General features: G+C 51.2%; 1 protein-coding gene and 1 long non-coding RNA gene across 2 annotated transcripts; one reads left to right on the forward strand and one right to left on the reverse strand.

Moving 5' to 3' along the window:
• Positions 1–7,193: 7,193 nt before the first annotated feature.
• LOC125535034 (uncharacterized) lies at positions 7,194–7,638 on the forward strand. Its single transcript, XR_015599562.1, has 3 exons — positions 7,194–7,265; positions 7,353–7,448; positions 7,536–7,638. It is a non-coding gene; the product is annotated as an uncharacterized LOC125535034 (long non-coding RNA).
• Positions 7,639–12,660: 5,022 nt separating this feature from the next.
• On the reverse strand, positions 12,661–14,190 carry LOC147978260 (uncharacterized protein At2g39795, mitochondrial-like). The gene is made up of 3 exons (XM_087516545.1): positions 13,921–14,190; positions 12,999–13,345; positions 12,661–12,859 (listed from the first exon to the last, which is right to left on the reverse strand). Exons 1-3 carry the CDS (start codon positions 14,188–14,190, stop codon positions 12,661–12,663), a joined length of 816 nt encoding a protein of 271 aa, XP_087372671.1.
• Between the last annotated feature and the right edge of the window lie 1,459 nt (positions 14,191–15,649).

A 15,649-nucleotide genomic window follows, 5' to 3' on the forward strand; every position in this document is an offset into this window, starting at 1 on the left:
GGGGCGAAGATACAGCCTACAGCGGAGAAGGGTTTTGGTGGGTTTCCTCAAGTACGACTAAGAATTATGCTGGGCCCACCTGCCAGGTAAGCGTAACGTGTTTGGAAAATTGTGTGCAATTAATATTCGGTGAGATTCTTGTCTAAATGATTCTCCACATGCAGTGGACATTTGAGAGCCTACGATAATGTATCAGGATTCCAAAATACCGAAGAGGAAACTTGCACTACCGGAAACTGGCCCTACCCCGACGGCCAAATCAATGCCGACGGCTGCCGTCGTCCTACTTTGCGCTATGCCGACAGCCACGTCTTGGCCGTCGGCGTATAAAGGCTGTCGGGCTACCACGAGCTAAGCCGACGGCACCCGTCGGCATAATTATGTCGTCGGCCCAGCTGCGAACATGGCGACAGCAACCGTCGGCATACCAAGGCCGTCGGCATACCCGTGGGCCCGGTGACCCCGCCCGTGACCAGCGCCTAACGTCGTCAAATCTATGCCTACGGCCTGGACGGTCGGCCGTCGGCATATATCGTCATGCCACGTCACCGATCCGCGGCGCAACGTCCACGAGCTAGGCCGACGGCTGCCGTCGGCATACCCGCCACGTCAGCGATCCGCGGCACGCCGCCCGCCGCCTAAAACCTGGCCGTCTCTATGCCGACGGCATAGGTGGACTTTTTTTTCATATGTATTTTTCAAGCTTTTTTATGTATTATTATATAAACTAACATGTAGCATGTTAAATATAAACATACATATGAATATATATGTAGTTTGTATTTTTTTCATATATTATGAATATATATATATATGGTTTGTATTTTTTCGAGCACGTTAATAATGTGCGGTCATGTTCTTTTGAATATAGATCATTATATTTTATTAAAATCAAAAACAGCTATGCCGACAAAAGTTTTGTGGCGGTTGCAAGCGCCCGACACCCGTCTCCAGAGTGTGACCCCCCTCACGTCCGCGGTGTGCCCCCCTCATGGCCGCCGCCGGCACCTGGAGGGGGGGAACGGACGCGTCGGGTCTACATGGAGTGGATGTATCTGTGGGTTTGGCCCGGATGTTGCTCTCGGGTGTCCTTATGGGCGGACCTGACACAACCGGGTGGAGAGGTCCACTGGTCAAAGCCCGTCCGTGCAAAGTCAAAGGGCTAGATCCCATGGTCAAACGCTACAGGGTTAGCCGGGACGGGGGCCCTGGGGGGTAGCAATGGCACCGGAGCGTCGTACCGGGCCCTCATACATGCGGGGTGGTGTTGTGGCATGTCCGAAGAGGCCGCACGCGTCTCCGGTGCGTGGCCCCCCTCACGGACGGCGCCGCCGCCGGCACCTGGAGGGGGGAAGCTACCGCATCGGGTCTACACGGAGTGGATGTATCTGTGGGTTTGGCCCGGATGTTGCTCCCCGGTGTCCCTCTGGGCCGACCCGACACAACCGGGTGGAGAGGTCCACAGGTCAAAGCCCGTCCGTGCAAAGTCAAAGGGCTAGATCCCGTGGTCAAACGCTACAGGGTTAGCCGGGACGGGGGCCCTGGGGGGTAGCAATGCCACCGGAGCATCGTACCGGGCCCTCATACATGCGGGGTGGTGTTGTGGCATGTCCGAAGAGGCCGCACGCGTCTCCGGTGCGTGGCCCCCCTCACGGATGGCGCCGCCGCCGGCACCTGGAGGGGGGAAACTACCGCATTGGGTCTACACGGAGTGGATTTAGCTGTGGGTTTGGCCCAGATGTTGCTCCCCGGTGTCCCTCTGGGCCGACCCGACACAACCGGGTGGAGAGGTCCACTGGTCAAAGCCCATCCGTACAAAGTCAAAGGGCTAGATCCCGTGGTCAACCGCTCCAGGGTTAGGCGGGACGGGGGCCCTGGGGTAGCAATGCCACTGGAGCGTCATACCGGGCCCTCATACATGCGGGGTGGTGTTGTGGAATGTCTGAAGAGGACGCACGCGTCTCCGGTGCATGGCCCCCCTCACGGACGGCGCCGCCGCCGGCACCTGGAGGGGGGGAACTACCGCATCGGGTCTACACGGAGTGGATTTAGCTGTGGGTTTGGCCCAGATGTTGCTCCCCGGTGTCCCTCTGGGCCGACCCGACACAACCGGGTGGAGAGGTCCACTGGTCAAAGCCCATCCGTGCAAAGTCAAAGGGCTAGATCCCGTGGTCAACCGCTGCAGGTTTAGGCGGGACGGGGGCCCTGGGGGGTAGCAATGCCACCGGAGCGTCGTATCGGGCCCTCATACATGCGGGGTGGTGTTGTGGAATGTCCGAAGAGGCCGCACGCGTCTCCGGTGCGTGGCCCCCCTCACGGACGGCGCCGCCGCCGGCACCTGGAGGGGGGAAACTACCGCATCGGGTCTACACGGAGTGGATTTAGCTATGGGTTTGGCCCAGATGTTACTCCCCGGTGTCCCTCTGGGCCGACCGGACACAACCGGATGGCGAGGTCTACTGGTCAAAGCCCATCCGTGCAAAGTCAAAGGGCTAGATCCCGTGGTCAACCGCTCCAGGGTTAGGCGGGACGGGGGCCCTGGGGGTGGCAATGCCACCGGAGCGTCGTACCGGGCCCTCATACATGCGGAGTGGTGTTGTGGCATGTCCGAAGAGGCCGCACGCGTCTCCGGTGCGTGGCCCCCCTCACGGACGGCGCCGTCGCCGGCACCTGGAGAGGGGAAACTACCGCATCGGGTCTACACGGAGTGGATTTAGCTGTTGGTTTGGCCACGATGTTGCTCCCCGGTGTCCCTCTGGGCCGACCCGACACAACCGGGTGGGGAGGTCCACTGGTCAAAGCCCATCCATGGAAAGTCAAAGGGCTAGATCCCGTGGTCAACCGCTGCAGGGTTAGGCGGGACGGGGGCCCTGGGGGGTAGCAATGCCACCGGAGCGTCCTATCGGGCCTCATAGATGCGGGGTGGTGTTGTGGAATGTCCAAAGAGGCTGCACGCGTCTTCGGTGCGTGGCCCCCCTTACGGACGGCGCCGCCGCCGGCACCTGGAGGGGGGAAACTACCGCATCGGGTCTACACGGAGTGGATTTAGCTGTGGGTTTGGCCCAGATGTTACTCCCCGGTGTCCCTCTGGGCCGACCGGACACAACCGGATGGCGAGGTCTACTGGTCAAAGCCCATCCGTGCAAAGTCAAAGGGCTAGATCCCGTGGTCAACCGCTCCAGGGTTAGGCGGGACGGGGGCCCTGGGGGTAGCAATGCCACCGGAGCGTCGTACCAGGCCCTCATACATGCGGGGTGGTGTTGTGGCATGTCCGAAGAGGCCGCACGCGTCTCCGGTGCGTGGCCCCCCTCACGGACGGCGCCGCCGCCGGCACCTGGAGGGGGGAAACTACCGCATCGGGTCTACACGGAGTGGATTTAGCTGTGGGTTTGGCCACGATGTTGCTCCCCGGTGTCCCTCTGGGCCGACCCGACACAACCGGGTGGGGAGGTCCACTGGTCAAAGCCCATCCGTGGAAAGTCAAAGGGCTAGATCCCGTGGTCAACCGCTCCAGGGTTAGGCGGGACGGGGGCCCTGGGGGGTAGCAATGCCACCGGAGCGTCGTACCGCGCCCTCATACATGCGGGATGGTGTTGTGGCATGTCCGAAGAGGCCGCACGCGTCTCCGGTGCGTGGCCCCCCTCACGGACGGCGCCGCCGCCGGCACCTGGAGGGGGGAAACTACCGTATCGGGTCTACACGGAGTGGATTTAGCTGTGGGTTTGGCCCAGATGTTGCTCCCCGGTGTCCCTCTGGGCTGACCCGACACAACCGGGTGGACAGGTCCACTGGTCAAAGCCAATCCGTGCAAAGTCAAAGGGCTAGATCCCGTGGTCAAACGCTATAGGGTTAGGCGGGAGGGGGGCCTGGGGGTAGCAATGCCACCGGAGCGTCGCACCGGGCCCTCATACATGCGGGGTGGTGTGGTGGCATGTCCGAAGAGGCGGCACGCGTCTCCGGGGCGTGGCCCCCGTCTCACGGACGGCGATGACACGGCAGTAGACGGATCAGGCACTCGCATAGTTACCGGATCAGGCACTCGGTAACGGTACCCCTTAGTCAGTTGCTCTCCTATGTATCACCTTTCGCGAGACCATAGAAAATATTTATATCATAAAGAAATGTTGCTGACCATAGAAAAAATTTGGTTCAAAAAAATATACGTGATATTTTAGAAAATTGTTGTACAATATAAAAAGAAGATCATGTCATTAAAAATAATGTTTCAAACCATTAAAGAAAATGTATGGTACATTTTAAATAATGTTCATGCATGTAAAAAATATGTATACCATGTATCATTTTTAATATAGTTATATACCATGTATCATTCAAAATAGAATTATATACCATGTACGAAACTTTTCAATGCGCATGAAAATAATATACACTAAAAATATATTTGAAGACAGTTAATAATATATGCCACGTGTGTAATTAACATGTATACGGCTAGTTTGTAATTAATATGTATAAAAATATATACCTATGCCTACGGCTTAGCCGTCGGCATATATGCCACGTGGCGTGGTTAATATATGCCGACGGCTAAGCCGTCGGCATAGGTCCCTTATCCACTCGCGGCCAATGGGGGTGCTTCACGCGGATCTCTGACGTGGCATCTATGCCGACGTCAGCCGTCGGCATAGAGTGCCTTATCCCCTCGCTCAACACCCTGTCCACTCGTTCTCTCCCCTAGCTACTGCCCCCGACCCCGAGCACAGCCGAACTGCTCGCCGCCGCCGCCGACGTCCCGGCCCCTTGTCGCCGCCGCCGCACTCGCCCCGCCCCCTGCCGCCGCCCACTCGCCGCCGCCGCACTCGCCCACGTCCCCTGCCGCCGCCCACTCGCCTCGCCCGCGCCGCCTGCCGCCCATGAAGACAAGAAGAACTTCACAAAAGGCAAAGTTGTCCATGAAGTAAACGAGATTCCAACGTTTTTTGGTGCGGATGTGCTTGCTCAGCTGAAAGCTCTTAAGCCTGCCGGTGAGGGGAAAGGCAAAGGCAAAGGCAAAGGCAAAGCCACAGGCGAAGACGAGGGCGAGGGCAAAGGAAAAAGTAAAGGGAAATTTTTTGAAGGATATGGTGAGACACATAACTGGACTCACATTACCCCCTTCACGCAGCTTCCCTATTTTAAGGACCTCAAACTTCCATACAACATAGACGTGATGCACACCGAAAAGAATGTCGCAGAGTCCCTTTTTCACACGATCCTCAACATTCGCTAGAGTTGATCAACAGAATATTTGCGATAGACCATGTCTACACATGCAGCCTCCCACAGGCAGTCGAAAATCTTGGTTCAAGCCAGATGCTGACTTCGTACTTAAAAAGGATCATAAGATGGAGACATTCAAGTGGCTGAAACACGTCGTGAAGTTCACTGATGGTTATGCGTCGAATATAAGTAAGGGGGTCAATCTTTCAACGGGCAGAGTGACCGGGCTCAAGAGTCATGACTATCATGTATGGATTGAGCGGATTATGCCGGTGATGGTTCGGGGCTATGTTCCCGAGCGTGTCTGGCGTGTGCTTGCGGAGTTAAGCCATTTCTAGGGTCGGGGGAGGAGACCCTAGAGGAGGAGGCGGTGGGGGGAGAGCCCCTAGAGGAGGAGGCGGTGGGGGGAGAGCCCCTAGAGGAGGAGGAGGTGGGGGGAGAGGCAACCGGGGCAAAAAACTCCGGGCCGTGTCTGAAATAGGAGGGTCTTCTTCGATGCCCTCCTATACAGAGGCACCTTCTGAGTCTGAGGAGGAGGAGTATGTTCCTGATGGCGAGGAGGAGGAGGCCGAGGAGGAGGGTGAGGAGGAGGAGGAGGCCAAGGAGGAGGGCGAGGAGGCTGAGGAGGGTGGAGGGGAGGTTGATCCCGCGTTGTGGGGTGACTTGCCACCGGGTTCTTCGCAGGGGTGGCTGCGTGGTAATGCCGGACTACCTACACCACCTTCTATCGAGGAGCACAAGTGGCTCATTGAACCTGTGGGGACAGAGTAAGTGCCTCTCAATCATATTTTCAACAGATGACAACATTTTCTTATTGTACACATGGCAATCATTTGATTCTTTTGCAGAAACTGGATCCTTCACGGAAAGGGCCGTAAACCGAACGGCCTTATCACTGTCCTGTTGAAGGAGTTTTGGCCTGGCCTATTCTGCCCGCGGCCAGACAGGGACCCGCAGCAGCGGGTTTTGGCCACGAGCTGGGCCCACTACGAGGCTTGCAGCAACGCGGAGTACGGGACGACCGCTAAGGCCGTGATCACCAAATTTTGGGTAAGTTCTCTTCTGAATCACTTGTCTTCAGTTTCGTTCATAGTTTATCATTGAATCACTCAACTCATGCCTTGTTTGCTTCTGGTTTTTGAATGATTGCAGCAACTCTATAGAGTTCTTGACGAGCACAAGGCCAGAGCCGACGTGGTCTTGCTTGCGGCTGCGAAGAAGAAAGCTCGTCAGTTGCAGTACGAGGTGCGCTGGGTTGCCGTCTCGCAGTACTACCACTACTACCTGCACCAAAAGATGCCCAAAACTCAAGCGCAGAAGCTACGACTTACCTTGAGCAAGGAGCAGTTCATGATGGTAACTATTACTAAATTTTCATTGTTTCAAGCAGTCAACTATATGTTTCGTACTCACATGTCATGCTTTCAAAATTTGCATAGGTTGTTCCTCGTTGGTGCTATGGAAGGCATGACGGATGGGCGAGTTTGGTGGATAGGTGGCTCGGCGCCGATGCAGAGTTTGCTGCCAAGAGCATCAAGGCCCGGGCTAACCGTGGAGACGACGGGACACACGGCCAAGGAAACAGGAACCACTGGGGCTTCAAGGCCATGAAGGTATATCTATGTGCATGATGCATTTTTGTTCTTCTTTACGTCATGTTCTTATGTATGGCTGACTTCTATTTGACGTTGTAGGAGGACAAGTTGAAGAGGCCGCTCTCAGACATGGAGTCGTGGAAGCTGGCCCGCGAGCGGAGTCATCGCAAGGAGGGCGAGAGCCAGTACTACGGCAAGACCGAGGAGCACCTGGGGTCTTACATTCATCACTATCAGGAGTTGCATCCGGATGTTCCTGTTGCTGAGGTCGCCCAGTCTCAGATCGACGACACGGCGGTGGTGGCCATCCAGGGGAAGAAGAATGGCCGGTATCCGTGTTTCGATGGCTTGATCACTCCTTCGATCTCGTACACACGACTTCGGGCTAGCAACCCGAGCCAGTTAGAGAGTACGGGGCGTTCACAGACTCCCTTAGCCCGCCAGCATGCTGTAAGTACTTCCTCCTTATCTTTTTCTATCTTGCATTCTCAGTTTATTTTCAGCATTGCTCACTTAGAAACAACCTAAATTATGTAGGCATATAAGGAGTTTGTCGAGCATAGGAATCTCGAGGTGCGGGAGTACTTGAAACGAGTGAAGGCAAACGATGATTACAACCGTCAGATGATGACGGTTAGTTTTGCCCTCTTAAAACCAACCTAAATTTTTGCACTTTCATTCCTTCTGATCTTCTAGTTTGCTTGTTTAACTAACATTCAGGCTATGTTGGCGTCTTGGACTAACCGCACGGATCCACCACAAATGGGACCCCCACCACCACCTGCGGGAGAACCCCCACACGTGCCCACGTTCGATGAATGGGTAGCACTAGGCGGTGATGGTTCGGTTAGTACATTTGCCTAACTACTAGCAAACTAGTTCTCGTTCATGAAACACTATCATATCATATTTACCGTTAGAATCTTTTTTGAAACATGTAGGGGACCGGTGGCTCGACTCCTGCTCCGTCGACCCCAGTCACTCCGATCTGGCAGAGTGGTGGTGGTCGCGATGACGGTTTTGGCGGAGGTGGTGCTTTTGACGGAGGTGGTGGTTTTGGCGGGGGTGCTCTTGCTTGATGATTCCGTGCATGTGGCCATCGTGCCATGCCTTTCATATTCCTACTTTTATCATGTTTCATGTCTTGCACTACTTTTATGTTCATGAACATCCATCGGTGATGATCTTTAGATGATGTGATGAACTTGAGTATGTTCACATGATGTGATGAACTTCCATCGGTGATGATATTGTTCTGTTTTGAAATGCTGTCAAATGAATTGGAAAAGAGAAAACAGGGAAAATAAAAAAAAAACTATGCCTACGGCAAAGCCGTCGGCATATATACGCCCAGGAGTTACCAGGGCTTGCCACGTGGCAAACTATGCCGACGGCTTTGCCATAGGCATAGCCCTGCTGCCAGGAGAAACCAGGAGCTGCCACGTGGCAGACGTATGCCTACGGCAAAGCCGTCGGCATAGATTTCCATCTATGCCGACGGCTTTGCCGTAGGCATACGTCTGCCGCCAGGAGAAGCCGGGGGGCGACACGTGGAGCAGGTATGCCGACGGCTAGGTCGTCGGCATACTTGCTCCACGTGTCGTCTCCTGAATCGCGCCAAGTGTCGTCTCCTGAGTAGTGCTGTTGACGGCGCCGTCCGTTGCCGTCAGACGGAAAACAACGCCGACGGCTAAACTATGCCGACGGCTACCCCACGACCGTCGGCATGTGCACCTATGCCGACGGCTATACTACGCCGACGGTCTGACACATCTACGCTGACGTGATCTACGCCGACGGGGCTATGCCGACGGCGGCCGTAGGCATAGATCTATGCCGACGGCAAAGGACCTATGCCGGCGGCCTTGGGCCGTAGGCATAGCCGGCGAGTCCGGTAGTGTTGGCCTTGCTTGTAGCCGGGTAACTCTGGTAATTGGGTGGCTGCCTCACGGGCTTCACCAAAACAAAACAATTCACTATTATGAAAAATTATTTTAAGTTCATACATGCATTTGAATGCTAAAAGATGTTGCTTTGAGTTTTTAGCCTTTTCATACCATGCCCCACAAAGAGAATTGTTTCATTGGCATATTGAATGATGGAGAGACCGCCATCTATACCAAAGTGTTGCACCAATCCATCAGTTTGGCCATAATTTTACGCTCAACCACTATGTTAAATAACATCAATGATAGCGGGTCGGCCTTTCTAGTTCTATTTTTGTTTCTACTAAGTGAAGGCCAATGTCATCGTTGACTTTTATGGCCACCCTACCTCTAACGTTGAAACTAGGAACCCACACACGTTATTATTCAGTTAATCTCTTCACTATATAGTTGAAAAGCCCATTTGACTTTGCCATAGGCGTTTGTAAACTCGTCTTAAGAGCCCACAACACTCAACGTTTTGCGGTGCAACTCAAGCACCGTATCATGCCAGGCCATCTAGATATTCATGCCAGGCGCACGAACCAGATTGCCGTTGTAGGAGTGCATCGCGGAGTCGATTACGCCGAGGAGCTCGCTGTCGTGCGTGGCGGCGCGGAGTGAGTCGGCCTTGGCACGGAAGCTGACGGCTTCGGCTCGGTAGGATGCGATTTCGGCGCGGCAGGAGGCGGCCTCGGCACAGAGGGAGCGGATCGAGGAGGTGGAGAATGAATAGGACATGCGCCTGATCGACGAGAATGGTGCAGCGGCGGCCCTGGGGCGTAGCAGGGCAGAGGCGCGGCGGGCGGCGACGGGGAGGAGGGCCATAGCGCGAAGCTACAGCGGGGAGGGGTTTTCGTGGTTTTCGTTAAGACGATTGAGCATTATGTCAGGTAAGCGTAACGTGTTTGATTCAACCATTGTGTTTCTTGAAGAAGAAGGATTTTAAACCTTTTTTCTTCTCTTTTCGTTCTGCTGAAAAATGCAGGGTAATATTTTCTTCATAAATTAGACTATTCTACAAATCTCTGCAATATTTCCTCGGAATCGGGAAATTATCTGCAATACTATGAGCTTCTTGTTCTGAACTTGTTATTTTTGTCACCCCTTTTCCTAGTTTTTTTTAAAAGAGACAAGCTTTTTTATAGTAAAAAGAAAGAGACGAGTTTGCTACATTGTGGCAGACGTCTGCTTGTGCTTGTCACATTCATTTGGACGACTGGTAGTCTAGCAGCCCATTTAGAATATCTTCAATAAAAGATGCAAATTTAGAGAGGTAAAACAAGGAAAATATTTGATATATATAACATTGATCAAGCATTTGAATTTTTTTAAATATGTATAGAGAAATTGTTTATCACATCTACGAAAAATGTATACAAAAACGAATGTGTATGAAAAAATCGATCATGTATTTAAAACATTTTAATCAACCATTTGGAAAAAGGCTGAACAAGTATTTGAAAAATGTTAAACAAGCATTTCCCGGGCCATGCCCCCCCCCCCCCCCCCCCCCCACCCACCCAATGATCAGTGCTCTTCAACCACACCCTTTACCAACAACGGTGTGTTTAGCTATCGCAAGTTTGGCAATTCCAGTCCACCGGCGCACTGCATAATTCTCTTCCCTCGCATCAGCCTGCCCACACAACTAATGTTAGAGCATCTCTAGGAGACTCCGTATAATGCTAACCCGCAAAATGCATTTACAGTTCACGGAAAACTAGTGTTAGGGCATCTCTAGCAGACCCTATATAATGCCGACCCGCAAATCAGTAATTTGCATTTCAATTTCAGACATGAAAACACATTTCTTTGCTTTTTTATTTTCTTCAATGGCATTGGATACATAGTAATTCACGAAATCTTTGCTAGAATAGCAAGATCAAAGAAAATAATAACCGCAATTAGGCATTTTAGCAGATATCCAACTTTCATAACTGCTCCCACTAGCTGGACCAATATCTTCTCCATGCGGTCATTGTTGATCTACAGATTCTTGATCTTGCATTCTTCAGTCTTCTTCTTTGGTTCTAAAGAAGTAGACGTTTCTTCCCCTCTTGTTTTTTCTCTAATTGCATATGCAGCCACATCATTAGCCTCAATTCTACCAACGAGTGCACGAACATCTATTAAGTTTCTTTCAATCAATAAATTGATGTAATCTTCTTCCCAATACCAAACTGAGCATCCACCTTCCTACACACATGACCATCTCAATAAGCTATCGAAATTAAACCAAATAGTTTGACAAAACCAAATGAATCAAGAACATACCCCGTCGTTTTCGTATTTGAAGAATACCCATTCGAGGTGTTTTAGCGTGCTAGATGTTAGCCGCAGCACTGTCTGCGTGGCGTCGTCGCACTGTATGAGTGGCCTCGGCGAGCCGTTGCGTGAGCGACGAACCCGGGCGACGGCCGGCCGAGTCCTTGCTGGCAAACGGACGACGGCGGCTAGAGGTGGAACTAGTACCTGCATGCGGTGCTAGGGCTTTGCCGGGGCTGGTCGGGGTGCTCCCGGACCAATCCATGGCTTGGCACAGACACTGGTGGCCGGAAACGTGAAATCTGGCCACCGCGACAAACAGCCGCCAATCTGCAACTTTTCGGCCCGCCGACGTAGGAGGAAGTGGCGGAGGACAATCTCGGGCGTGTGGCGGCCCACCGGCGTGATCCCGCCGGCTAGTATATATGGCCGAAATCGTAGGTGGCGGCCCGGCGGCGGGGGGTGGGGAAAAGCGCGGGGCGAGGGGGAGAAAAATTTTATGGGTCCGACGCGTTTGCGGGGTCTGATCGGGCAGCATTTTTCACGCGGATCTGTGTTTTAACGGTTATTTTATGGGTTGGGGCATTATACGGGGTCTGCTAGAGATCCTCTTACACGCTGGAAATGGCCACAACCTAAGATCTTATGTAGCATAAGCAAATCACTTGCCATAGTGAATAAAGCACCCCAAAATGGTTTCAAGTTTAGGTTTTGCAAGTCAGATAAATAGTTGCACAAAAGTATATTAACAGGCACGTACGTACGCAAGTAATACTTGTCTAAGACTCTAGAGGATGAGATCCAGAGCTCTCAAACGAAACAGGATGGTGTGCAAAGAACATTTGTTGTCGCCAGTCTTATGCAGAGAGAGAACGGATTATGGACGGTGTCAATCTTTCTTGACGAAATCCCGCAGCTTGGTCCGCCAGGGTAAAGCCAGTTTTTATTGATCAAAAGCCACAACGGGTGGGATACAGACCGGAGGTTGGCCAAATCACACATGATGCCCCCGAGCTAAAGAAAGAGAATACTTAGTTAAACTGTGTGTTTCTACATTAACAACACGACTCTCAAAGGTAAAAATACAAGTAAAAGGGGTAGCTCGGCTTCGTAGCTACCCTGGTTGCTTTTCGATATGTCACCCACAACCTGTTTGGAATCTGAGGCAATGACAAAGTTGTGTAGCTCAAGACCTTCTGCCAAAGATATAGCCTACCGAATAGCTATCGTCTCCAACGTTGCAGGTCATGGAACCCCCTCCCCCACACCCCAGCATCGGAGTGTTAGATTATCGCAAGTTTGGTAATTCCAGTCCACCGACCCACTGCATAATTCTCTCCTCTCGCATCAGCCTGCCCACAAAACTAGTGTTACATGCTTTAAACGGCCACAACCGAAGATCTTACATAGCAGAAGCAAATCACATGCCATAGTGAATAAAGCACCCCGAAATGGTTTCAACTTTAGGTTTTGCCAGTAGTGCCGTCAGATAAATAGTTGCACAAAAGTATCTTAACAGGCATGTACGCAAGTAGTACTTGTTTAAGACTCTAGAGGATGAGATCCAGAGCTCTCAAACAGAACAGGATGGTGTGCAAAGAAAATTTATTGTCCCTAATCTTATGCAGAGAGAGACTGGATAATGGACGCTGTCAATCTTTCTTGACGAAATCCCGCAGCTTGGTCAGCCAGAGTTGATTGCAGAGTATGTCCTTGCTGATCAAGTACTGGTGCAACAACTTCATGTTCGTGGGAGTGACCCCACGCAGCTCCAGATACTTGCGGAATACCTCCTGTAGGTTGTCATCCAGCTCACCGCGTGCCTCCTGCAGGCTCTCATCCAGCTCACTGCTTGCAGCACATGGACAAAGAGCAATTACACTGCAGTTAATCCAAGCTCTCTGCCAGTAATTAACTTTTGAAAGGATTAAAGTGGACAAATAGATAGTTATCTAGGTTTAATCTGCTGCCTCCTCATATGCATTCTTACCTGAAATCAGGATCATCTTCCTCATGTTCTTTGGCCCGTGATGGTGGGTGTCTCACGGACAAGGTATCGATGAAGATGTTGTCATTGTCAGGATAGGCAGTGCAGGTGAATTTAAGGTTTGATCCATCGGCCTTGGAAACCGTGACCCTGAGAGGTATGCTATTGTCCCCTTCGTCTTCATCCGACGTATACCTAGAATCCGAGGATTCCTCCTCGTCCCCGTCTGGTTTGAGCATGGAAACCATGACCTCAATCTGCTCCCCATTCAAACTTCTTGTAAGAGTGATGTCTTTAAGCCCCTCCTCTTTGAGGATCTGGAATGGGAAGTCACTCGGAATCCCATCAACCTGTTTTAAGATGGAAGGAAAAATCCAGGTTAGCAACAATAAGAATTGCTCCGAGAATTCACATGAAACCTTGTTCACTACAGATTTAGAAGGAAGAGGAAAAAGGCCGGGAAGTTGATTATTTTCAGTCCTCGAAAAAAAGGCAGTACCATGCAAAAAAAATTTTAGGAACCAATTAAGATTTTTTTTTGAGGAATCAGCACCATGCATATTCACAATTAATCATGTAAAGATTGCAGATCTGACGCGAAATAAGAATAAAATGATCGCGCAAAACCTTACAGTTCTAAACTTGTGATAGGCAAGCCAGTATCCTTAATTAGAAAATTAAGATTAATTCTTTCAAGAGGGCGTCATGGATGAATGCATCAGGAATTCAGGATCATACAAAATCGATAAACCGTTAAGCAATAAGCACGGACAGTAAGGAGATCAATCTCTACATCACATCATTTGTGTCACAACTCACAAGTGCAGGTAACCTGTGAAATCCTCCATGTTCGAGTAAAAACAACAAATAATAGGCCTAGCAGATGCCAGATGGGCGAATTAATTAGATCGGCGAGCGTATATACCAGGCCACTGTCGCGGGACTGCATCATGGAGTCAATGACGTCGATGACCTCCCCGTCGTGGATGGTGGCGTTGACAGATTCAGCGTGGGCGCGGAGGGGGGTAGCGTTGGCGCGGTGCACGGTGGCCTCGTCGCGGTAGGAGTCGACCTTGGCGCGGAGGGCACAGACGGAGAAGGAAGAGGAGCTCCGCTTGGTCGAGGAGAAGGTCGCTGCAGCGACCCTAGGGCGGATCACGGCGGAGGCGCGGCGGGCGGCGGCGAGGAGGGCCATGGCGCGAACTTACAGCGGGGACGAAGGGGGTTAGCTGTGGGTTTTGCTAAGCACAAGGTGACTATACCGTGACTTTTATTCCTCAACGTGTTTCTTGAAAAAGAAGAAAGGGACTCCGTTTTCTGCGGGGATGAAAATTTGGAATTTGACGCATTCGTTGGTTCTGTTTAGGCTGCAGGATTTTCTTGCTAGGCTACTCCGTATGGAAATCTCAACAATAATATTTTGTACTCCCTTCGTTTCTAAATATAAGTCTGTTTAGAAATTCCAACATTGACTATATACGGAACAAAATGAGTGAATCTACACTCTAAACTATGTCCATATACATCCGTAAGTAGTTCATGTTGAAATCTCTAAAAAGACTTATATTTAGGAACGGGGGAAGTACATAATAAGCAAATATCCATTTCTGAGCTCAGACTCATCTGCACCTGGTCAAGAAAAAATTCACCTGTCAACATTGACTTTCCTCTGGTAGTGAAACATAGCCGTCACCACCAGGAGAGCCGCTCTTTCCCGCGATGTCTTCCGGCTGCTCTCCTCTGCCGGTGACCTTTTGGTCGTCGATGGTGAGGAGGGTCGTTGGATCCCGCGCGTGTGGATCGTTTTAGCTTTAGGTTTTAGGGCCCAAGAAGCTTAGGGTTTTTGATCGTTCGACGTCTTGCTTCGGCGGCGGCGACGGCGATGCTAAATAAAGAAGCTTCAGATTCTTCTCCTACGAGGCTATCATCTCTATGGTCGGTGAATGATCTAGGAACCAGTCTGTTCAAATGGGGATGTTGTGGCGACGGCGGCATCCGTGTGGTGGACATGTGTCCTATGGCTCTGCCGTTGCGACGGTGTCTCCTCCAATGTTGGCGCGGAGCTTGGGAGGTAGTCGAGGAGCGAATGCAGATTGTGGTCTGCATCGACGACATCTGGAAGACGGAACGTGTGCTTGGCTCGTGGTTCGTGGATGGCGGGTATGATTTCCTCCTCCGACGTGGCGGCGGCTCCAAATAACATTCGTGAAGCCCTCACAAAAAAAAACTTCCAGGAATCAAAGATGATCAAAGATTTGATGTTCTTGAAATGTTTCAGCAACAAATAACCTTCGTGGAGCACTCACAAAAAACAAAATCATTGCCCAAAAATGCACATAAACTTTGAACAATGATTTTGTTTTTTCAGGTGACAGCTCCTCAAATGTTATTTTTAGCTAAAACTTTGCAGGATCATCAAAAGTTTGATCATGTTTGATGTCCCAAAGTTTCAGATTGTTTAGTTTATTTGATTTTTCGAACTTACTACACACATGACCATCTCAATAAGCTATCGAAATTAAACCAAATAGTTTGACAAAACCAAATGAATCAAGAACATACCCCGTCGTTTTCGCATTTGAAGAATACCCATTCGAGGTGTTTTAGCGTGCTAGATGTTAGCCGCAGCACTGTCTGCGTGGCGTCGTCGCACT

The sequence above is a fragment of the Triticum urartu genome, chromosome 3A (genome assembly GCF_056163025.1).
Source record: "Triticum urartu cultivar PI428250 chromosome 3A, HENAU_Tu73, whole genome shotgun sequence".
Classification (NCBI taxonomy): domain Eukaryota; kingdom Viridiplantae; phylum Streptophyta; class Magnoliopsida; order Poales; family Poaceae; genus Triticum; species Triticum urartu.

What these genes read in the sequence shown, in the direction of transcription:
- LOC147978260 (XM_087516545.1), bottom strand. Translation starts at nt 14,190, where the DNA reads ATGGCCCTCCTCGCCGCCGCCCGCCGCGCCTCCGCCGTGATCCGCCCT. An exon ending in AGTCCCGCGACAGTGGCCTG is followed by an intron (nt 13,346 to 13,920) that starts GTATATACGCTC and finishes ATCTTAAAACAG; the next exon opens with GTTGATGGGATTCCGAGTGA. An exon ending in GAAGATGATCCTGATTTCAG is followed by an intron (nt 12,860 to 12,998) that starts GTAAGAATGCAT and finishes ATGTGCTGCAAG; the next exon opens with CAGTGAGCTGGATGAGAGCC.